This window comes from Dromaius novaehollandiae, chromosome 7, assembly GCF_036370855.1.
Source record: "Dromaius novaehollandiae isolate bDroNov1 chromosome 7, bDroNov1.hap1, whole genome shotgun sequence".
Lineage (NCBI taxonomy): Eukaryota > Metazoa > Chordata > Aves > Casuariiformes > Dromaiidae > Dromaius > Dromaius novaehollandiae.
This window is the reverse complement of record NC_088104.1, coordinates 39447626-39472079: the sequence shown is the minus strand read 5'-3', so window position 1 is coordinate 39472079 and position 24454 is coordinate 39447626. Positions and strand designations below refer to the sequence as shown.

The 24454-nt window shown below is 36.9% G+C and overlaps 1 protein-coding gene across 3 annotated transcripts in view; it reads left to right on the top strand.

Annotated features, from left to right (window-relative positions):
* Positions 1 to 24454, top strand: part of NBEAL1 (neurobeachin like 1) — a 94463-nt gene that overhangs the window by 54446 nt on the left and 15563 nt on the right. For all 3 annotated transcript variants that reach the window (XR_010390049.1, XM_064515267.1, XM_026115098.2), the window contains 29 exons: positions 582 to 715; positions 1113 to 1272; positions 1367 to 1469; positions 2195 to 2351; positions 2945 to 3103; positions 3437 to 3596; positions 3864 to 3952; positions 5149 to 5730; positions 6249 to 6424; positions 6791 to 6944; positions 8875 to 9003; positions 9599 to 9904; positions 10024 to 10173; positions 11141 to 11298; positions 11985 to 12109; positions 12956 to 13082; positions 14201 to 14349; positions 14892 to 15025; positions 15872 to 15973; positions 17202 to 17297; positions 17406 to 17530; positions 18787 to 18927; positions 19020 to 19150; positions 20339 to 20448; positions 21016 to 21133; positions 21794 to 21891; positions 22210 to 22326; positions 22814 to 22903; positions 23724 to 23833. Coding sequence is in view for 2 of the 3 variants with exons in the window: in XM_064515267.1 (XP_064371337.1) it covers positions 582 to 715; positions 1113 to 1272; positions 1367 to 1469; positions 2195 to 2351; positions 2945 to 3103; positions 3437 to 3596; positions 3864 to 3952; positions 5149 to 5730; positions 6249 to 6424; positions 6791 to 6944; positions 8875 to 9003; positions 9599 to 9904; positions 10024 to 10173; positions 11141 to 11298; positions 11985 to 12109; positions 12956 to 13082; positions 14201 to 14349; positions 14892 to 15025; positions 15872 to 15973; positions 17202 to 17297; positions 17406 to 17530; positions 18787 to 18927; positions 19020 to 19150; positions 20339 to 20448; positions 21016 to 21133; positions 21794 to 21891; positions 22210 to 22326; positions 22814 to 22903; positions 23724 to 23833 (4390 nt within the window). In the remaining variant the exon portion in view is untranslated. The remainder of the gene's footprint in view (positions 1 to 581; positions 716 to 1112; positions 1273 to 1366; positions 1470 to 2194; positions 2352 to 2944; positions 3104 to 3436; positions 3597 to 3863; positions 3953 to 5148; positions 5731 to 6248; positions 6425 to 6790; positions 6945 to 8874; positions 9004 to 9598; positions 9905 to 10023; positions 10174 to 11140; positions 11299 to 11984; positions 12110 to 12955; positions 13083 to 14200; positions 14350 to 14891; positions 15026 to 15871; positions 15974 to 17201; positions 17298 to 17405; positions 17531 to 18786; positions 18928 to 19019; positions 19151 to 20338; positions 20449 to 21015; positions 21134 to 21793; positions 21892 to 22209; positions 22327 to 22813; positions 22904 to 23723; positions 23834 to 24454) is intronic.

Genomic DNA, 24454 nt, shown 5'->3' with positions numbered 1-24454 from the left:
GATTCTAGTCTTCAAGTTAAGAAAAGGATGCTATAACAATAGTGTGCTTTTTCCTTTTTCTTTCTTTTTTTTAACTGTGCTAATATCAATTTGAAATGAACTTTAGTCTTAAGAGTCCCCTGGAAAATCAGAGCTTGCAAGGGAAAACAGTTTTAATTTCATATATGAAATGGTAGAGTAAACTAAAATATGTAAGTATATATTTCTCTCTCTTTCCCCTCACTCCCCCGACAGTTCTTGCATATCATTGCTAGAAGGTGTCAGTTTGCAACTTTAGAGGGAAAAAATTACCTGCAGGATATGCAAAAAGATTGTGACTGAAAGGGGAGAAGTTTGTTTGCCCCAGCCAGGTGATAGAAGCACCTGAAGGCAGGACTGGGGTCACTTTCCTCTGGAGAGGCATGGAATGAATGACTCTGCATTGGAAAAAATCTAAAGACAGCCTACAGCTATGGAGCAAGCAGAAAAAGAGTTGAAAAGTTCAGGGAATCATAAGGAATATAAAAACTTCTCTGCTTGCTTCTATGCAGTGGTCCCAGAATAAAACAAGAAGTTTTTGCTAGTGCTATTCTGTTTTGCAGAGGCACGTTTGGAGAAGAACATTGTTGCAACTTTCATCTTGATGATAAAACACTTTATTCAAAGACACCATGTTAATCAAGAAAATCTTATTCACTCCCATGGAGTTGCCACCCTAGGAGCCTTGTTACAGAAGGTAAGGAAATTTGGGAAACGTCCTTCCATAATGAATGTTATGGATGATGCCCTAATTACTTTGAAACATGCTTAATTTGTCCAGAAAGTGAGGGTCTTCAAAGGTTTGCTTGATTCTGAAGTATGTTTCTGTGGTTTACTATGTGAGAGAAGAGGATTAGTATAACTAGGTGTGATGCTTGCTTTCTGAATGTTTTGCCTTCCTGTTTAATGTTCCGCTGTATTTGTTATAGATACTGTGTTGTGTGGCTCTTCAAACAAAACTGTTTTTGTATCTGTTGTTTTGCTTTAATGGAAGCAGATATTGCTGTTAAAGAGAAGAATCTCAAAAATTGGTTGAATTGAGAAGTTAGGATATTCAGTATGCTGACTGCTAACACCTATTGTTATTTTTAAAGGTGCCAAGAAACTTGATGGATGTGAATGTACTGATGGCTGTACAGTTGTTGATAGAGCAAGTCTCAGTAGAAAAGAACATGCAGCTTTTGCAACAGATGTATCAACACTTACTGTTTGACTTCAGTATCTGGAACAGCGGAGACTTCCCCTACAGAATTGGTGAGCTCTTGGACTTGGGGAGCTGTACAAAGATACAGCACTTCTTGCTTGACACATCTTTATCAAGATTTTAATGGAAAACTTTGCACTTTAGGGCATATACAATATCTTTCCACAATCATCAAAGACAGCAGAAGGCTCTTCAGAAAGAAGTATGGTGTGCAGTTTCTTCTAGACACACTCAGGATTTATTATGGGTATGAGTTTTATGTCTTCTAGCTGTTCCTAGTTTGCTATATGTAGCTGTTGGGTTTTTCCCCCGTCCTCCTAGTGAGGAAAGAAAAAAAAATAGAACTTTAGCGGTTGATTTCATTCAAAATTTCATTAAAAATTTTATTTCATTTCACTTGCTACTTTTCCTTGACTTTGACATTTACAACGAGATTATATAACTTATGGCAATGATACTAGAAATGTTTGGAAAAGGCACTAAAATTAGAAAATTGAAAGACTTGTTTGCAGTAATGTCATGGATCATTCCCATTATGAAATGAGAGGATTGCTATCATTATTAAGACACATTTGTTCTTTTAAATCCTTGAAATGTGAAGTAGGGTTTTTTAGGAATTTAGAATTCTAACATTCAATCTCAGTGATAAACTTGCAGCAATTTATATCTGCTTGTGACTTTTATGTCATTGAGGAAGACTGGTAAGAGATTTCTTTTTTTAGAGGGTGGAGACCTGAAATGCTGATCTGTATCCAAATCAGGACAAACCTGCATTTCAGGGCTTTTGCAGTCTCAAAGTCTGATCTGCTATTGCTTATTACTACTAAGTTGCCTTTCTTCAGTAAAAATGTATAGATTGCGTCATGATATCAAGGTAGTTGAAAAAAGTTGTGAAATTAGCACAATCAAATCGCTTTTTTTGAGTTATGACGAACTTCCTTAGTTTGCTTTTTTTGTCTGTTGTGTGTTTAGGAGTGGCTGTAAAGAAAGTGACTTGGCTCCAGATGACTTGAGAACAATAAGGACATCCCTTTATGGACTGATCAAATATTTCCTCAGCAAAGGTGGAACTCATGAAGAAATACAGAGTATCATAGGATATATAGCTGCCACCAGTGAAGAGGAACAGGTATTCAGTGTGGCATAAATTAATAATTTGAATTCTACGTGGTTTAGTTTTGCTTTTTGATGTTTAGAAATATTGCATCTTGTCTGCTTAAAAGAAGGAAAAAAGACCACAAGCAAACTCTTACTCAGTACAGGTGCTATTTAGATGTAGCTGGGGCATGCTATAGAAGCAAACTGGAACCTTGACAAAGTGCTCTGCAGCTGGCTGTATTTTCACTGGTTATTTTTTCTCTGAGGAGGGCAGAACACATGTAATGTGTAGTATTGGCATTGAAAAAGCTTTCTTAGTTTACCTAACCAAATGATTTGGACCTGAAAGGATCAGAAGTTCTAATGATGCGATTTGTCTGTTTTCTAGACGTTTTTAAAATATGAATTTAGTTTATAGGTCTGATTATAGTTTGATAGTGTTCTATATATAGAAAAAATGAGTCTTTCAAAAAATCTAATTTTAAATGTAGTAACATTAAGCAGATCAAATGTCCATTTTTATGACAAGCAAAGGGTGAAATTTAAAAACCAAGAAAACTTCTGCCAGACACAGCATGGAGTCTGTGTGAATTGTGGATTAATTTAGTTGTCTTTATTTTGTAGCTGTGTGGAATTCTGGATGTCCTCTTCAGCCTGCTTCATTCCAGCCCAACCCCAGACCAGCTTTTTTTACTGCTTTTTGAACAAGGAAATGCTGATGTTCTTTATGCTTTGTTATTGCATCAAAGATATTCTGACAGGCTGAGAGAACTTGTGTTCAAGGTAATAAATTAAATTACCTGTTCTTGAAAAATACCGGTTTATGCTCAATTAATTTAACAGTTTGACTGCAGAAGTATATACACTTGCAAAGATATTAGTCATTCAAGGGTTTTTTTTTCCCCTTCTTTCTACTGGTATGTTAGCTAGATGTTGTTTACTGCCATTAGTGTTCTCTTGAAGTCAAGTGTTAGAAGCTTTGGAATCTTTATAAAGGAATTTTTGTGTTTAAAGTTTGCTTTATAAACTATGGATGAGCATGTTATATCATACACAAGAAAGTCAGAGGTCTGGATGCTCTGTGGTTACTTTGTCTTTGTACTTATTTTCCTGCAGATTGTGGAAGAGATGTTGAAATGTACTAAAGTCTATGAACGGAGTAAGCAGCGTATGAGACTCAGAGAAGTGGGATACTCTGGACTGGGGCTTCTTCTGAATGAATCACCAGTTTCTGTTTCTTTCATTAAAAATCTTCTTAACCAAGTTCTATGTGCAGGTAATTGGAGATGTGTTGTGCTTACCATTTGTAAGTTCCTGCTGTTTTTTAGAGGCAAATGTATTTGTTTATGTTGAGGGAAAAACAATTTACCTTATAAAGCTGTTCTGTTAAATGTCCACGTTAGTCTCAGCTAATGCTCTTGTAGTTTCCTGAAGTTTTTTCTTTTACTATACCTGGATATAAAGGTGACTTCCAAGGCAATTTTTAATACTTGTTTAATTCACTTGCATGATAACTGATTTTTATTTTTTTTCCTCACTCCAGATCCTGCTGTGAATTATAAAGACCTCATAGCTGTAGTGCATCTGGCTCATAGATCTGATGTAAACGTCAGAGTGGCTATCTGTAGGAAGGTTAGTTGCTATCTTCAAAACAGGAATACTGTCCTTTGCACCTATAATCAAGATGACGCACTTTACTGCTTATTTATTTGGGATGCAATGGCAGTATTGGCTGTTGCTGCTATTTTTCTTAGCAATGGTTTGTGATTAAAAATGAAGCCCATCTCTCACTTAATGTTGAATCTTATTGCGTGTTTCTGTCCTTTTAAAAAACAAAATGGAAAGCAAAGTCTCTATAATGGTTCTCAAATAGTATGTGTTTTCTACAGGTAAAAAGTTCTGGACTCCTTGAATTACTGACTTTTCTCACAAGATGCTTAAAACAATGAACAAAGCTTTGTTCATATTCTTAATATGTTATTTTGATATATTATATTACGTTTTCAAGAGTGGTTTGTATGGAGGGAAGAGAGAGAGCTCAGTTTAGGAGCAAAGTCACTGTTTCTTCCCTATCTGGCTCATATCACTGGTATTAGCAGTACTGAATGAGGCTGTGAGGCACTGTTGTCTAGCAGAGTTTTTCAAAGTCACCCTAGAGAAATGAAAATACGTGCTGCCAGAAAGTTATTGATATTGTAGCTTTCTTAATTTTATCTGTTTATTAGTTCCTATCAGTGTATTTTTATGTACTGGATTGCTTTTTTGTTGACTAGTGGCTGGGGTTATTCGTTGCAACAGTTATAACTGTCTTTTCAGAGAACTGTTTCAGAATAGTGCCTGAAGTATGAAGTCTTGCTGATATACTCTTGGTAGCTTTTTTTCCCTACTTCTGAGAAGATTTTTATTTTTTATTTTCTGTCAAGCTTAGGAAAATCATACACAATAGTTTTACGTTGACTTTTAGAAAATTGTTTGATATACTAAGAAACAGAAGAACACATCTTATGCTTTGAAGAAAAGAGTGTGTCCAGAGGAATAAAAGAAATAGATCCAGTTATAATATCTAGTGTCTGATCATTTGTAACTGAAAAAATGAAAACACTTTATACTTAAATGCATACAGTCTTTGGTTTCTCAAATATGCGTTTCCCTTGAGAACAGTCATTCGTGACCTGTATGCATTGTGTTATTGATTGTGACTCTCTTTCAAGGTTCTCAAAAAGTAAAAAAGTTGTAAGATTATGAAAGGTCTAATTTAAAAGCTAGAATGAATGTAATTATATACTAAAATTAATGTGTACATGTGGGATATTTTCTCCAATCCGTAGGTTTTGCACCTTTTGCATTCCCAACCGGATGCAGCACAACAGATTTCTCAGCAGCTGGGGTGGCAGGACACTTTGATTAGACTGTTTCTGAAAGAAAACTCTGATGTCCCAATTGGCCTTAAAGGGAACAGGGCTGATTCTTCAAGGGAGGAGGGAAAAAAGCTTCCTGCTGAAGAGCTTCAGAAACATTATACTGATAAGACAGAGGGAGACAAAGTTGGTAGCTTTGCCTCTGTTAATGGTTTGTTTGATCAGTGGAGTTTGGAAGACAACAAATCCCTGGATACTCCTGCTCATTTCTCTGTTATGCCACTGGAAGATGCCTCTGCAGCAGAGATGTCTTTTAGGTCAGAGGAACGAGATGAATTATGGCACAGTAATCCTTCCCACTTGAGTTTAGATCTGTCCAGTGTTGACTCTTATGAACTGGCTGACATCGGGAATCAGATGACAGATAGCCTGCCGAGCACACCGTCACCTGTAGAGAACACAAAACCGTTCTCTGGGCAACCTGACAAGGAACTGGGTGTCAAAAATGATGTGGGTTTCACCACTGATCTGTCTGTATTTGAAAACCAAGGAGTAAGTAATTCTTTCCCTATGTGGTTGATTTCTCCTAATGTCTGTAATGTTTTCTTTTTTTTTTTTTCCTAAACTCTCAGATGGAATAATTATTGTCCCTTCTGCCCCCAACCCCCCAAAGGAAAAGCAAACAATATAGCTCTTTTATGGGGACTTCCTTTTGTAATGTGTCTACTTTTGGAATAGGTTTGCTTTAATAAATGTTTCTATGTTGAAACATCCTTTATCTTCCAAAGGAGGCAAGGAGCAGGCTTGCTATGAAAAAAGAAAAAGGAGGGGGGGTATCTAAAGGTCAGGGTATATGTGAGATAAATAATGATGTATAAGTTGAGTCAGTATGTAATATAAATTCTCGTGAACCAGTGTTTTATATTTGTATATTCAGGTATTTAGCAATTGGACTTTAGACTGCAGTTTTCAAAACCAGTGAAACATGCAAGCATACGGACTGTGATAAATGAGAAACTTTGAAGGTTTTCTGGACCAGAAGGGCTTTAAATATTTCTGTTCTTTTGTAGGGTTGTGATAATGAACTCATACAGTTACTTACAGACATCCTGCTGTGTGTAATGTGGAAAGGCCTTGAAAGATCTGATGATGATGCTTGGATTGAGAGAGGACAGGTGTTTTCTGCACTGACCAAGCTGGGAATAGCTAATGAATTGCTGCGACCTTCTGATGAAATAAAGCTCAAGTGAGTACAGTTCAAGGACGGGTTCCTTCCTTTCTTTTGAGGAAATGGGGGAAAAAGGAAGGGGAGTTAGTGAAGTTAGCAGCAGGATGGGGGGAGATGCCCATCAGGATCTAACAACTTTGCTCTATGTTCACATATATTCTACTACCTACTTAATAGTGTAACTTAGCTCTTGGTGTTTGAAAACGTGTGTATCTGATTTCATGAGCTTCTCAATCTCTTTTACCTCATTGGCTTACTGAGTAGAGGACACTTGTATCACTGCAGACTGAGATTGAATTAAATACTTAATTGGATTTTTTTTTTTTTAAGCCACTTAATCTCAGAACATGTAATAATTACCTTGGGATTTTGTTTTCCATGCAGCTTGCTAGAGAAGATGTTAGAATGGTCGGTCACTGATAACAGAGATTCAAAAGCTCTCCCGACGCATGCTGAAAATGCCTTCCGGCTCTTGTTAATTGTACAAGATTTCCTTCAGGCAGAAGGACTAGTCAATTCAAATTTATGGACAGAAAAGGTACAGTAACTGCATAATGGAAATTCTGTATGTAAGCTGAAATAGTAATGAAAGTGAGTTTGGATAATGTCATTCCTTCTAAGCATATGTTTTTAAGCTATATATTAAAGAGTAAGGGTTCATAGTGGAATAATTGGATTGTCCCTTAATGCGAAGAAACTTTATAAATACTTAGCATAGGGAATACGGTTAATATTGTAAATTAAATATGCCCACAGTGGTACTCATTATTGAAAATCCAAGTTTGTTCAGATTTGAGAACTATTTAACAAACACAAGAGCTGATGCAGCAATGCCAGTAGTAGCCTAAGCAGATTTTGCCGCATTGATAAGCATGCATGACTCATTGTGTGTGTCCTGAATAAAGCACCTGCCAAAACCCTGCTCTTTATCACAAGCTGAGGTGAGGAATGGCACTACTGGGTTTTGATCCATATTGGAGTTGCAGCATGTTTTTGTACATGTTCCTGCACAAACTCACAATGAATTTAATATGCCCAGAGAGGCAGAAACTTGAGGTCTTAGGCAGGAAATGACTAACAAATACAAAAAGTCGTAAGACGAGCTTTTGTCTTCCTCTGGCTGTGTTTCCTGCTGCCTTGGTGTATAAGTTATAGTAACCTATAACTTGCCTCATCATTTACATTATTTCTAGCAGTGGTCTTGCTTCTTTTACTGTCTGAGCTAAGTCATCGCTTTCCCTTTTTTGAGGCTAAAGGAAAGCAGAATTATGTAATTCTTCATTCATGATAAATCCATAGAAGCACAGTTTATTTTTAAATGTTACTTTTAAAAAAAAGTAATATTTGAAAGTCATTAATATTCAGCATAATTCCTAAGCTGTTCTCCAAAATGTCTGCTTATAACCAAACATAATTTAATTTGAAAGTTTTGATTAGTTTTTGTTTGTTTGTTTTTGAGTCTTTCCTACATAGAGGCTTTGCCTTTTGTGGTGATCTAGCTTTGTGAAATCTAATTAGAAATTAGACCTGAGCTTTGGAGCAATGGGAATTGTGCTTATTGCCACCTTTGAAATGAAAATAATTTACAAATTTACAGTAATGTTATCCTCCACTGTGTCTGGGGAGAATTTAAAGTGCTTACTGTAGTACAGTAAGCAGAAAAGCTTTCAGCATGCTGCAAACATTCTTGCGAGTCTGGGGATTAACATGGGAATAGCTTTAAATTTGAGTGAATTATAAGGGGTATATGAAGATATATAAATTTTAAACAAACATGTCTTGATGGTAAAATGTGCCATTTGCTTTGCGAGTAGCTTCCTTTTGCAAGAAGGTTTGGATCATTCCTAATATAAAAATAGAACAGAAAGGAGAGCCTCCTATTTTTTTTTTATTTTACTATCATTTATTAAGGTGGTAGTAGTAGTCATGAAATCAGTTATTTATGAAAGAAGCTTTGTTTTCCTTCTCAGGGCACCATGCATATTGCTATTGCTGGTAAATTAAATTAGCATTGCACTTGCATAACATAAAATACAAAGGAAAAGAATGAAATAAGAACCAATAGTTATTGAACTAGAAATTGCAAGCTGGTATGATTTCTGTGATATTAAGAATAGCGTCTTTTTAATTGTAGTGTCCTGCTCATCATGTCCATAACTTAAAACAATTGGTGTTTCCTGGAGATAAATTATAGGAAAAATAAGTATATGCTATATGCCAGGTTTTGGCTTTATTCAGGGAAGATACTTGAGCTAACATACTGGGCTAGACAGATTTTGCAATCGAGAATAATTTCAATTGGTGAGTTGAACTGCTGTCTTCCTGGATAGTTTCTTTTTTGGGGGGGAAGGTTGGAAGTGTGAAGGCAGCCTGTTCTTCAGCTCTTTGAAAATACTCTTTTTAGCTGGAGTAGTTCCTGATGACTTCTACTTATTTTACTTCATGCACATCTTCTGCTTTTACAATAGCTCTTGGAAGAACTAGTGACTCTTATGGATTGTCTGTCGATCTGGTACTCTGCTGGCCCAGAAGCAATCAGACTTTCACAGGTGCAAGTCCAGTTGCTCCTTGGATTCATTGCACAAGATAACATACAGGTTTGTTACAGATTCTTGCAAATACTGCATTTGAAGTGCACATGGTTGATACAGTTGTTGTGGTTTATAGGGGAGCTGTTCGTACTAGTGAGCAAACTGATGCCAGTCTTTGCCTTTTCTATAGGCAAGATGCTTTTAGCAGGTCTTGCCACATGCAAGCTTATTCTGCAGTCCTGTCCATGTGCATGTCTTGAGTATGAGAATGAGCTAGAGGGTAAGTCATATGAAGTTGGGGCTTTCTGTGCACAGATGGAAGTAGGATAGTGATCCTGATTGTGACTTCTTATTTCTACCATAAAATACACTTATTAGCAGTTCCACGTTTATACAGATGTGTGCATGAACAAGTGTGCATGAACCTGAGCTACTCTGCCTGAATCAGCATTCAGTACAAAGTCAGCAGAGCTGTGTCTGAAGTAATGAGCCCTTAGGTGAAGCTGGGATTGTTAGCTTAGGTACTTAGGCCTGTAATTATGTGTATGCTCTCACGCTACCTGAGATACAGCCAGAATATGTACAAACACCTGTGTTAAGACAGGTGCTCATGTTACTTTTTTAAGGGTTGCATTCACTTTTTTGTGGTTTCTCTGTGCAGGTTTGTGCCATGGCAGCAGCCAAACTAAACACCCTTCTTCAGACTAAAGTAATTGAGAGCCAGCCTGAAGCATGCTACCTCCTGGGGAAGCTGGAAGGCATCTTGAGTAGATCAATTGAAGAGAAGACAGAAACATATTCATTTTTGATTCCCCTTGTTCGAACACTCGTATCCAAAATTTACGAACTTCTCTTCATGAACCTACACCTCCCTTCATTGCCTCCTACTAATGGCAGCCCCTCTTTCTTTGAGGACTTTCAAGAGTATTGCAGGTCTGATGAGTGGCAAGTTTATATTGACAAATATGTAAGTAGGAGATATTTTAAGTTGCATTTTCTCCCCTCTCCCCCCTTTTTATCCAATAAAGCAGAGGAACTGTATTCATCAATCATGCTGGGCTTTTTATTTTCTTTTGGTGGAACCAGATTATTCCAAATATGAAGCAGTACGAAGACAATTCATTCAGAGATTGTCACGAGCATATGGCACTTTATTGGAAAGACTGTTATGAAGCATTCATGGTGAATATGCACAAGCGAGACCGGGAGAGAGGAGAAAGCAAGCTCAAATTTCAGGTAAGGTTTTGAGATCTTCTACGAGCAATTTGCACTGTTTTGGAAATCATCTTCCAATAGATGAAAAAACTGAATTCCAGGATGACCTAATCCTCGTGACTGTGGGTAGGCTGGTTGTTTTGTGGCAGACATTATGGGCAATCTGCCTGTGCACGCTTGTAGGATATGCTTTTTAATTCTTCTTTTTCTGTTCAAGAGTCTTATCTGTAAGCAGAGTTAATCCAAGACAGTAGGTCTTTCTCATAGTATAGCAGCCTAGAATTTATGCTTAGCTATAAGCTGCATCTTTTCTTATTCTGATTTATTTATGTTTTGAATTATTAAAATCTCTTGAGTTAGAGTTATAATTTTTTTTTTTAATTCCAGTTCAGTACCATGAAAACATTTAAAACTTGGAATTTATTTGTACTGCCCTTACAAGCAGTTCAGATCCAACTTTTCCACACAGTAAAAAGGAACTGACCTTTCTGTATGAGGTTCAGATTCAATTTAGGCATTAATTTTAATGGTTAATTACAGCAAGTGTAACAGCTAAATTGCATTTCCCTTATTTTCAGTGTCTTATTAAGGATACTTTTAGTAAGTCTTTTGTGCTCAAGTAACTAAAGGCAGAATATAATGTCAATCACATTCTAGAATGCCAGAATTTAAATGAAAGTCCTCCATATTTATCAAATAGGGCTGCCAATAGTGACTACTTCTCTGATTATGGAAAATTGCTTCCACATTGATTCAGCATTGATAATTCTTTCTTCACAAATTAAGTCAATGTTTTGTGTCACTTCTTACAGTACTAAACTCTTCGAAATTTCTCTCACAAGTCTTACCTTAGATTTTCAGAAGTTTACTGTTAAACTTTTTTTTGTTTCTTCTTAATTTGTGAGAATTCTGTTCTTGCAAGCCAGAAAGTGGCATTTCCAAATGTAGGGTTCTTTCAGTGCTGGATTTATTTTTAATGGTCTTTCAGGAGTATTTTGTGGAACCATTCAGCAGAAAGGCTCGCCAGGAAAATCTGCGATACAACAATATGCTAAAGCAGCTTAATAGTCAACACACAACTACTCTGAGACAGTGGAAAGCAGCCCAGCTTTACTTGCTCTCTGAACGCGGTCCTTGGTCTGAAAAGTAAGAGTGAAGTTCTTGAATTGATGCTTGAAAGGAGTTGCTCACATGATTAACTTACTGCTTCATATAGTTAGAACTGTAGAACCTTGTCAGATTGACTGGGATAGCCATTTTTGAGATATAAAGTTGTTATTGAATGCATCTTTAATTTTTATCTGCATTTAATTATCGAAGTTCAAATTTTGAAGTCTTAATACTGAATAGGATACATGGATACTAGATTTTCCTCCCAAGTGACAAAAATCACTTGTCGCTGAAGGGATTGTAAGACTTATTTGCAAGATGCTGGAGATCAGTGGCTCTTTTGGAAAGAGTGAGAGAGAATAGTCCTATTAATAAAGACTTCGAGTTCCTGTGCGTGAAATTTGAATTTGGATAATGACATTTTGCCTATCTTAGCTTTCAGAGTTCTGATTAAAACCTTTTTATCTTTAACTGTCATTTGCCAAAAGTGTAAACAGTCTGCTGTATTTCAATAGAGAATAAGTATTGTTTACAAAGTGCTTTAGGATGATCACAGCTGCAATATAAAATACAGAATCGCATGCAGTTTACTGTTTTCATGATTTGGAATGTATGGATGAGGGATTTCAGTATTTTTCTAAGTATGCATTCTTTTGTAATCACTTCATTCATAGGTCTTTACCTCCTTTTAATTATTTTTGTGAATATTCTTGTTTTCCTAGGAAACAGCATCCTGTTCACTGGAAACTTTCAAATGTGGAAAATTATTCACGTATGAGGCTAAAACTAGTGCAGAATTACAACTTCAACTCTCATCAGGATGCTAGTGACCTGAGAGACAATTTAGGTAAAGTTGTGTTGTATTTACTTGGTTCACTTGGATTCTCAAGTTTTTACTGATAATTCTGTGTATTTAAGAATCAGTCTATTGTAGATACTTAAGTGTTGATTTTCTTTGTTTTTTTCCTGCATACTAAACTGTGTCACAAAATAAGAGCAAAATGCTTTGATGTGAAATAGAATCTTTCTTCTGGGTAAACTTCATTTTCTCTTGTACATCAAAGTGGGTATTTTAAGCTTTTTGAGTGTTGCTTTTTTAAAAATTAGCAAGCATATACCTTTCTTGCATAAGATCCGTTTTTCAGTAAAAGGAAACAAGATCAGAGTAGGCAGACAGTATTTGTTTAAACCTTTTTTAAAGCTGATGATTAAAATGTATAGATATAGAGCACTTTGTGTCAGAAGCGTGCCAAACAGCTGAATTGCCAAGGTGTAAGCTCTTCTTTAAGTTAGGGGTCTTGGATATCACGACTCGAACCAAAAAATAACCTACTCGTTGTGAACACAAATGAACAAAAAACAAATGAACTGTATTTCCGGGAAACCTGCATGCTGTAACAGATGGGTTTTGCCGAGCACTACCAAATAGCCTGTTGGAAATGTCCATGTTGGAAATACTAGTACCTAATTCTAAAGTGTCCCTCCTTTGTATCATTATGATTTGACATGTATTTTGATATAATTTGGGAGGCATTTTTAAAGTGTTTAGTTTGCCCTCAAAAAGTATTTAAGAAGTCTGGTTGCTGCTTGCTGAGTTAAAAATTACATTGAACGGTAGAAGATGCACTTGGTAGTTTAGCTTTCCAAAGAAGCTGTAGCAAAATTTTCTGAGTTGAAATGCCTATCACAATAGGTGTGCACCAGACACAGCCTTCTAGTGAGTCTCTGCTTCTGGAGGTTGTGAAGCAGGTGAAAGTGAGTGACTTGGAAGATGATGTTCTTGAACTACCAGAAGAAGACACAGCAGTCGGTGCCAATATGTAAGTACAGAATGGAACAGCTGAAACTTGTTTCTGTCCTGGGGATGAGGAGTGGGGAAAACAACTCCTGAGGTTGAGTGATCAGTGTACCAAACTTTCTTCTTTGTTTGCCTATCCTTAACTTGGTGCAATCCAGGGTTTTATAATAGTTTTGAACAGCAGAGAAGTTGCTGTTGGGTTTGTCGTTATAAACAACGACACATAAAGAACTCCAGGGAAAAGAACGCTTGAGTGTATTTGGTGCAGAGTGGATGATGTATGTGAGGACCCATTAGTAACTTTCTGCTCCAGGTTGGTCTGAAGCTAAAGAATTGTTGAGGCTTCTTGACTGTCTTTATAGGCAATAAGCCTCAAGAGATGGTCTGCCCCATAAGGGCACGGACCAGATTGGAGTCAGCTCATGTCCACAGGCGCTGGGATTGTTCTCTACAGCATTAGTTGTAGAGTGTGGATGTTTGCTTGGCTGGCTGTAAACCTGTTGGAGAGCATCTCTGTGTTTAAGGTCACTCCAGAAAGGAGACCCTCTGTGCTGCTTTTGTGCCATTCTTGTGGCTTAAAGTAAAATGAAGAGAACAGATGCTTCACTCCAATAACTGCACATGTAGTGTTGTGTAGTTATGTGTGTCTGTGATGCTGAATTCCAGTGGAGACGTGGCACTTTGGCAGAGTGGTACTGATGTATTTTTTGCAACTTAAAGGTTCCTGAATGTTTGTGATGCGTCATCTCTACAGACCTCTGATCAACCTTCATTTCAAATATTTTTGAAGATAATTTTTAGTCTTGTGAACCTGGATGCAGCTCTGCTGTAGGCCAGGATTAATTTAAGCACGTAGTGCTTCAGTAAGAAAGGTAAACGTAGCCGCATATTTCATACTTCAGAGGAGGTCATGTCCATCTTGTCTGAGACTGAAATAGCACGTCTGAAGAGCAATGCTATAGAATGACGTCTAGTAGTATAGTTTGAAAAATCCATGACTGCTAATGCAAGTAACTTAAAATCATTGAAGATGTGCTTTTAATGCCATTCAGATCTGATTCTTTTCTGAACTGTGCTTTTAGGGAAGGAACTGTCTGTCTAATCTACCAAAAACTGTAACACTTGGTGTGTTTTTTGTAGGGATGAGAAGGAGGAGCAAAGCCAGAAAGAAAAGCTAGTGTTGTCTGAAGACTGTGAACTCATTACAGTAATTGATGTGATACCTGGCAGGCTAGAGATCACTACCCAGCACATCTATTTCTTTGATGGTAGCATTGAAAAAGAGGAAGGTGAGTATGACCCATAATATCTTCTTCTCAGTGCAGTTCAGCATTCTGTTTTTAGTAGGCTGATCTTGATTATTTTTGAGAATGAGTACCAAACTAATTATGAAGAGACAGGTTTGTGAATCTCTACTTAAAGCAAGTTGGACAGTTGAGCATTAAAAAAGTGAACTGAACTGTTTGACCAGTGTTTGTGTTTTTCACAAGCAATATATTAAGAAGCTGCCCTTTTTGGAGTTCTACACATAAAAGCTGCTATTTGAGCCTGGCTTTGGTTCATACTTCTGTCAACAAAACACATTTGTAATGTCTTTGATTATCGAAAAACAAACAAAAAAGATTTCCATTTCCTCAAATATTTTCTGCTCGCTCTCTCTTTCAGTAAAACAACATTTGAAGTAATAACGTTTTCCTACCAAAATGGTTAATCAGGCAACATAAAATTTGTCTTTTCTGGGGATGACTCTGGGATGATTGGAAATTATATTGCATTATGTATATAAAAACTTTTTAATACATTTCTAGTCAGTAATCGGTGCCCTTTCTAGGGGTCGGTTTTGATTTCAAATGGCACCTTTCACAAATTCGAGAGATACATTTGCGTCGGTACAACCTGAGGAGGTCAGCCTTGGAGATCTTCCTTACAGATCAAACCAACTATTTCCTCAACTTCAATAAGGAGGTATGGATTTCCCAAATTTCCTTGATTTACCAGCCCAAATGTCAAATTTCAGTTCTGTGGTGATATCCTAGTCTAGTGTTTTTCATAATACTGTAATATTAACAGCAAAAGGTTGGCTAGATGTAGCTGTTGCGGGAAATTAAGAATAGCCTCTGAAAACCTGTCTGGCATCTAGAAACTGAGTAATTGAATAAATACTCAGAATAGTCTCAGAATAAAACAAGACTCTTGGTTTTGTATCATTAAAAAGATGCAGGAAAAATATTCAACTAAAATTACATCAGTAGAAGTCTAAATTTTGTGATGTCCTTGTCTTTTTAAATCTTCTAGACAACTTAATTACAAAATAAAGATTATTCTATTTTACCATAACATTAGAAATAATGTTTTATTCTATGGTGTAGAATTACTGAACTTTTTTTTTCTTATGGATAATATAAATGATCCTATGTCTGTGGGGCTGAGATAAGTATGTGAACAAAGATTGGGTTACATGCTAGTAGGTCAGTTCATGAATATCTTCTACAAAATGGCTTTTTAAAGTGAAACTCTGAAATAGCTTTGTAAGGAAAATATTGGTATAATTGTATTTAAACAGCAGCAATATTTCCTGGTACTCCTGCTACTCCTGCTTTTGTGGGAATAATAATTATTCTCTGTAGTGTCCACACAAAGGCATTTCATCACATGTATTTACCTTTATATCCTGTAGCTCAAGGAAAATCTTATATAGGAAGAGATAGTGGTGTTTTAAAATGTAACCATCTTTATTTCAAGCTTTAATTAGCAAAACAGTTTGTCAGCTTCAATCTTCAAAACAAGTGTTTTCATATTGCCCTCTAACAGGTGAGAAACAAAGTTTACAGTCGGATTTTGTCACTGTGTTCCCCAAATGTTTCTGGGACTAGATCTCCACAGGAACTCTTCAAAGCTTCGGGTTTGATGCAGGTAGGAGACTTGAGCATAAATGGTCTACAGCATGTCACTGCTTTTTGAAGGAGAGCTTTAAAATTAGGTAGTAAAAGTAAGCCTTGAAATACTGACTTTTTGGTATTTGGAAAGCAGCTGCCAACTTCTGTATCCTCAGTCTGGCTTCTGAAATTTTGCACGCACGTTTTTGCAACTGCTGTTTTGTTTACCGTCAGTGAATTTATGTCATTGGATAAGAGCCCCACTCTGATTTGGTTATGACAAGTGTTCCAGCAAGAATGGAGAATGTGTAGGAGAATCACTTCTATTTTTAGTGCATGGTTTTGGGTGCAAATTTTGGAACTTTTCTCATTGCATGTGCAAATAACTTTCCATGCTATCTTTTTGTCATGGGGCTTTCAACAAAACCTGAGTGAAGATCAAGCAAGAAGTGTGGTCTTAGGAGAATTAGTAATGTTGGCATTTAAATGAAATGTCAAAATGTCTGTATTCTCCTAAATAATTTTTCCAACTAAATGTGGTAGATTTATTTTTTTATCTTCCATCTCTTTGCCACAGCTATGTTTTTTCCTGAGGAAGGGAGGGAGCTTTATGACTGACTTAAAATACTGGAAATACTTTTTTCTTTTTTTTTCCTCCTTGTCCTTGGACCTTTCCTCCATTATTATTTTTTAAACGCAAAGAGAATGGACAGAGCTGTGTTCAGAAGGGCTCAATATCTGTGTGTAGTGTGGTGGTGAAGTTTCATTACAGTAAACATTTTCTCCACTTAAATACACAACACGATAGCTTTTATCCTTGGGGAAGCAGTGTTAATTTACAAATTCCTTTACCATTAACCAAGAGGAGAACAAGTCAGAAATAATGTTTTGACCTTAATTCTAATAAGTTTCTAAGTTCTGTTCCTCTTTCCTCAGCACCTGTTTACTTGTCATCTTTGTCTCTTCCGCTCTCACCCCCACTTCTTACTCTGAGGCAGATGGTTGTCTGCTATATTTGAAATAGTGCTGGTGTTAATCAGGGACACAGTTTCAATGAAATACAGGTAGCACAGTTGCTAAAACAAAAGAAAACTTAGCTAGATTACAAGAAATTAAATCTGGAAGCCCATACCACGGTTATAGTCTTGTGGCTTTTGCTTACCAATACTCTCCTCTGGCAGATAAATACTGACAAAACAAGTAATTTGCAATAACAGCAGCTTTGATATAACAGCTTCCATTGCATCTCTCTCTTTGTCCTTCAGAAATGGGTGAATAGAGAAATATCCAACTTTGACTACCTTATTCAGCTGAACACAATGGCAGGACGAACTTACAATGACCTTGCTCAATATCCTGTGGTAATTTAAAAAAATAAACTTTTTATTGCTGAAGGTGTGTATTTTTTTTCCTGTTCTGAAAGATGCATCTTTAGTCTCAATTGGACCTGTGATTTTTTTTTTTTTTAGTTCCCCTGGATTTTACAAGATTATACTTCAGAAGAACTGGACCTAAATAATCCTGCTGTCTTTAGAGATCTGTCCAAACCCATTGGGGTGGTAAATGAAAAGAATGCCAAGACCGTGAAAGAGAAGTACGCATTTGAACACTCAGTTATATTTCCGTTTTTCTAAGTCTCCAGGCCAATAATACTTAAAGGGCAGTGACACTGATGTTTTTAAAAGCTAATTTTATGTCATCACAGGTGCACTGGCAAAGATTGATTCTTTGTTCTTTGCTGTGCTCAGGTTAACTCTTACAGCATGGAAAGGACAAAATTTACTGTTGTAAATTTTGGGTTATTTCTCAGATGTGGATATGATAAACTTGAAAGACTGTAGAAACACTGAATTTTAATGGTTCAGAAGCTTGAAAAGACACACTCTCTTTCAAGATAAGAAAATATGAAATCATGCTGGTGAGTTCCTCCTGCTGGAAGGCGGCATTGATCAGATTCCTAGATCTATGCTTCCTGCTCTTTTTTTTTTCTAGCATAGATTATCTTTGAAATAAGCAGTAGCTCAGCCACTTCCAGCAGTGACTCTGTAGGTAGGAATGACAAGTACTTACACCCACATGTCAGTGCAGTGTTCCGTCCTTTTTTGCTAGTGTGGGGAGTGAGTATGCTATCATGCCAGACTGCACTTGTCAGGCTTCTTCCAAAACTAGCTTTCTTTAGAAAACTCTGAACATGGAGAATTTTCTTTGAACGATTAGGGGCTATCCCTAACTGGAATGAAACTGGTTCTCTGGCAGTATGTAACTATAACTTTTCCTACTAGGTATGCGATGCTGAGAAACACATCAGCTGGCTGGTGGCATGATATTGGAGACAGTTTGCTGGTAGAAAAGGAAAATAGGCTTAAATTTATTTTAACACTCTTATCTGCATCCTGAGGCAGTCGTGCACACTACTTTTCTTTTTTTCCCCTCATCTTCAAGGAAACTGTCCCAAGTCCCTTCAGTAATAAATATTCAGCTTAGCGATGAGATCTTAGCGATGAGATCTTAGCGATGAGATCTTAGCGATGAGATCCATGTCCGTCTTGCCCTTTATCCAGTTTCTGACAGCTGATAGCAAATGCCTAGGGAGGAAAAGAACAGGTATGCAAAGGGTGATCCTTCATCTGGTGTAGATTTCTGACTTTCTGCAATCTGTGGCTTAGGGACTTCAAGAGCCAGAATTTGAATCCTCATGTTAAATAGAGCTCAATGTATTTTTCAATGTATATTCTCTCTCTAAATTGTTATGATCTGTTCTTTCAATCTTTGTCTCCAGTAAATATAATCAGCTGTTTATCAGCTGTAGTACTCGGTTGTATTTATACTTACAGAGTTTGTTCTTTTCAGATATGAGAATTTTGAGGATCCGCTTGGGATAATTGACAAGTTTCACTATGGAACACATTACTCAAACGCTGCTGGTGTCATGCATTACCTCATTCGGGTAGAACCTTTCACAACGCTTCATATCCAGCTTCAGAGTGGCAGGTATATTGTGAAAAAATAAGCAGCACATTTCTTTTTTTCCTTATTTCAACAAGGGGATGGTCCATGTCTGACATAGCTTTTCTGACCTCCAGGTTTGACTGTGCAGATCGCCAGTTCCACTCCATTCCTGCTACCTGGCAGGCACGCATGGACAACCCCAATGACGTGAAGGAACTTACACCAGAGTTCTTCTACTTCCCAGAGTTCCTCGAGAATCAAAATGGTAAACTGGCTGCTCAGAATGTAGTGCATAAAAAACTCTTCTTGTATTCTCCAGAAAAGAACCGTAACAGCTCTTTTGTGAATGCTGTGGAACACTTCTCATTTAAGCTTTATAATGTGCTTGTTGTACAAAGTATTTTAATCATCGTACTGGCCTCAAACTGTTCAGTGGGACACCGGTTGCATTTAACAACAGCCTAAATGCTGTTTAAAATTCTGACTTGGAGCTTGAGGATGGCTAAAAATAATATTGTCTCCCTGATCCATAAGAAGATCAAAAATCCTCATTTGGAGGTTTAAAAAAAAGTTTCCAGTAGTTAATCATTAAATAGTTTAGGAAAGTTAATACAGTTTAAATATTCTATTCTACCATTTTACTGGGATTCTTGAGTGGTAGTTTGGACATGCTCAAACATGTGAGGTCTTTTTTTTTGTTCTAGGCAACCAGCACATTTACTGCTTGTAACAGTTCTCTTCCAATGCAGTCACCTGAATGTAGAGCCATGTAAGGTTTTCAGTACCCTTCAGAAGAAAAATAAAGCTGTTTCACTGCTGTGTAATGTTAATTGAAAAAACAGCATCCTATTTTCTATGAGACTCCTGGTTGTTTTTTCCTATCTCATTTATTGCATAAGGAATTCTGTTTAAAAAAAAATTGTAAGCTTGTGCTGCTGATGCTTTAGCCTGCTAGCTACAGTCTGTTGGAGTTCTACATTGTAAAAGTTTAAAAGGTCCAAGTCATACTTCCAAAGTGATTTAAGAACCAAAGAGTTGTTCTAGTGAAAGTTGGTGGGATTTGAGGTTTCCCGAAAGCCTTGATTCTGTGATCATTTAAATGTAAAACTAACTGCACACCTTCAAATAAGTTTTGGACTCTTAATTGTGGTAAAATAAAGCAAATGTATGTATGTTTAGATAGGAATATAATTGATTGATCTTATTTTAAGATTAGGATTTAAGCTTCTAAATTATTTGGATGCTTTGGACAGCTATCATGTAACATTTTAGAGATGCAGAGCAGAACTTGGCCTCCTGTGCCAATAGTAGGGTTACTGGAGAATGTCAGCAAGAATTTTTCCAGTATCCTTTCCTTATGTTGAGAAAATAACACTTTTTAATCTTTACTGAGTCCTTGAGACTTTTGAAATATTTTGTAGCAACGCTTAAAAATCTCCAAATTACTTGCTAGGTTTTAACCTGGGTCAGCTTCAAATATCCAAGGAGATAGTAAATGATGTTATTCTCCCCAAATGGGCCCACTCCCCGGAAGACTTCATTTGTAAACACAGGAAGGCTCTGGTAAGATGATGGTTACATGAATTTTTGCATGAAGTGATGATAAAGGCAGTACAGTTACGTGTTGTCACTGTGGCTTAAATGTAAAATACTGGAACTATACTTGAACTAGAGTTATGGTTGTATTGGACATTACAAGTAACATAACTTTCAGTTCAAAGCACTGTGTGTAAATAAAGTGCTCCAAAAAAAAAAAAAAAAAAAAAAGGCAAGATCCTGAAGATAACAGTAATTTGGAAGTTTGCTGCATTAGAAAAAGAAAAATTAGGTGGAATTAAGTGATGACACTTCGATTGTCTTTTATAGTTGATTCTGTAAGGAAACAGCAGCTTACTTTCCATTGCTTTTCAATATCCAGGCATGCTGCTTTGCTGTATTAAATTCCCCTCTTACTTTGCAGTTTCTGCCCTTAAAACACATGCATATTTTTATGCTTCTTCCCCATATGTTGTGATATATTCAGTTTGTGGATACTCTTAGTTAAAGAATTTAATCTCTTCCATAAAATAGTCTATACTTCTAGAAGGAGCAATATTTTTTATGTTCTTTAAAGAGTAACTTTTCCTCTAGGAATCAGAGTACGTTTCTGCTCATCTGCATGAATGGATAGATTTGATTTTTGGCTACAAGCAGAGGGGCCCGGCTGCAGTGGAGGCACTCAATGTCTTCTACTACTGTACTTACGAAGGTAGAAAGCAACACGCTCTCTGGGCATTGCCATCAGTCATGGGTTTCCAGTATTAGCCAGAAAATACTTGATTTGTGGGCATGCTGTACAGCAGCACAAGTAAGGCAACAAAATTAGACCTGAAAAGTAGCAGCAAAACTTGTGATAAAACATCAAATACTCTGGGTATTTAATGATATAACTTAAAAGTTGTGAACCTGAAATGTTAATGAAATGTTAATGAAGTTTCAAAACGAGACTTCAATGGCTTAAATAGTGTTTCTGAAAATGGTGGTGTTGTGGGATGTTAATTTGGTTACGCTTCCTTTTAACATTTGTGGGTTGTAATGAAGATAAATTGGCTATTAAGCGCCAAGTAGTTGCCAAAATAGTCTATACTTCTAGAAGGAGCAATATGTTTTATGTTCTTAAAAGAGTAACTTTTCCTCTAGGAATCGGAGTATGTTTCTGCTCATCTGCATGAATGGATAGATTTGATTTTTGGCTACAAGCAGAGGGGGCCGGCTGCAGTGGCCATTAAGTACTTGGCCCTTCATTGGCTATTAAGGGCCAACTACTTGGCCAATTCAAATCTGTTTTTTTCTGATGTCTTTTCTGAGTAAATTATTTGCATTATGTTAATTTTTTACCTCTTTTTCCATTATTCTGATTGTGTTTTAGGAGCTGTGGATTTGGATGCTTTAACAGATGAGAAAGAAAGGAAAGCTTTAGAAGGGATGATAAACAATTTTGGACAAACTCCCTGTCAGTTGCTCAAGGTAATGCTGTTTGTTGCTTAAGAGCCAGACCTTCCCAGTTAAAACCAATGGAGTTCTCCAGGGCCTATGGAAAAAATGGAAAGATGATAATGGTTTGTTACTTTAAGAAAGCTAATCCTGTGCTGTATCAGTGCTTGCAAAGGTTGCACTGATGGCAATCTGACATGGCATTTTGAAAAGGACATTTCCCTTCTCGAAGCAAATTAGGTCCCTAAGCATCTGCTTTCTTGTTGAATGTCAATGAGATTCCCATGTGTGACTTTAACAAATTGATAAAAGACTGTCTAACCTGATATTCCTTCGAACATTGTCTCCTAGGAGCCACATCCTCAAAGGCTGTCTGCAGAAGAGGTAGTGCAGAGATTGACCAGAAGTGATACCTCTACTCTGAATCTCTTCCAGCACCTCACTGAACTGAAGTCATTCTTCATAGAGGTCGGTGCCTTATTTGAAAGTGTTTGAAGTCTAATCTGAAACCAAAGGTCCTAATCTAGATGAAAGTAAAACTTGTTTGTGATTTGAAGAAAATATTTAAAGATGTCAAGTGTATAACGTGAGCTCTGTTATTTTAGTTTACTTTATAGAGGTTGAATTCCATCAACTTCTAACTGTTGGCCCTTTTTGGGGGTCTTGTTTGAGTACTAAATGAACAACCATGCTGTGAAAGCCAAGAATCTCACTGGTGATATTTGAGGGCTCACTGAATTCAGTGGCTAAACTCTCTGATTTGGGACAGAGACAGGTTTTCTCTCTGGTGTTTGTGACACAGCTTAGCTGTGTGAACTATGTGTGTAGCTGGGCCTGAGAGTAGTTCATAGGTCTGGCATTGATTCTGGAGGCTTTCGTTGTACTCTTTGCAGGTCCTACGCTTGTTATTTAGGTCCTGAACATCATCATAGCCAAACCGTGCCCTTTCTTTTAGGGAATCAGTGATGGTGTCCCCATTGTCAAAGCTATCGTCCCAAGGAATCAGTCACGTTCTTTTATGTCTCAGGGAAGCCCAGAGATCTTGGTGAGTTGCATTTGTCAATACTGTTCTTGAAGACTGGAGACAGTGGTGTGGGGGTTGTTTTGTTTTTCTTTGTGCCAAACGTAAAGAGAAACTGTTCCCAGCTGTTCCTGTGGAAATGTGTTCCTTTGATCTATGGTGATAATCAACTGTAAGTTAAATATTTGTCTTCTGAAGAGAAGCAAGGCTGATTTGTTGAATGGTATTTAGCTGTTGGTGAGATGTCACCATAAGTTGTGGTGAGGTGTATTGAAAGTTACTCACTTGACCTGCTTCCATTGTAGCAATTGATTTCCTAATGCAATTCAGCTCGCCTTTAAAATGATAAGGCTGAGTTATTAATGGTACTGTTATGTTTATCATTGCTTTCTAACCCACATCTTAATTTATGCCACGTCTGGCATGTACATGTTTCATAGGCCTTTACTGTTCCTAAAATTAATTTTGCACTGTTTAATATAGGCACTAGTACTATGGCAGATGTCCAAATGATTGAAAATAAGCAAAAAGATTGTCGTTATATTCACGACTCTAGGTAGGATCTGCATAATTTTTTTTATTTATTTATTTTTTTTACAATGAGCAAAGGAAATAAGTGCTTTTCTTTGATTCATCCCTGTTGAAACCTTTCATCTGAGCTGGATATTTTTGGGGAAGTGTTTTGGGAGAGGTTTTTTTTCCTTTTTTCTTTGTGTTAAACTCAAGCATCCTATGCTGGTGTTTATGCAGGCTTCGTTACTAGGAAAGACAAGCAGAAAAGAAGGCTCTGGGTTTCACTGTTTTTTGTTGTTTTTTGGTTTTGTTTTCTATCAAACTTTTTCAGGTAACAGCAAGTCTGAATTGCCTTATTGGAACCCACGGTTGGCTACCTTATGATAAAAATATCTCCAACTATTTTACATTCATCAGAGATACCACAGTAACAAATCCAAAGTAAGTGAATGATGAGGGAAAAATGCAGCTGAATGCATCTACGGTAACAAGATACCATGCATATTTGGTAAAGAGTGGATTGTCCTGTTTTGATTGGCTGTGTTTTCAGTTAAGTATGCATCTTCTGATGCTCAATAGTAAATCTAATCTGTGATACTCTTCCAGTAAAGAATTCTGTAAGTGGTATTTTAAGGTTCTTCCTTCATCCTTAAAGCTACTTACAGTTAATTTTTTTTTTCTAATTATGAATCCCACAAACTCATCTTGGAATCTGAGATGAACAGTCTTCATACTTGCTCATGGTATAGTGCAGGTATACGTGGTAGTTTCTTTTCCTTGGTTTTGTGAAGTTTCCTATTTTTCTTTAATATTACAGTATTTACTAGGGATGTAAGTTATCCACACAAACTCAAATCATGTAAAAGACAGAAAAGATCTAAGGTGCAGTCTTGCTTCCACTGATGACAGTGTGAGTTTCGCCATGGTTATCGGGGGGGGCACGGTTTCACCTGTTGTTTTTCTAGGTATAGCCTCTTCCATAGGTAGTATTTTGTACTAATTTTTAAGGATGTAGGCAGTGCAAAAATACACTGATGTGCGCTAAGGTGAATCTTAACTGTT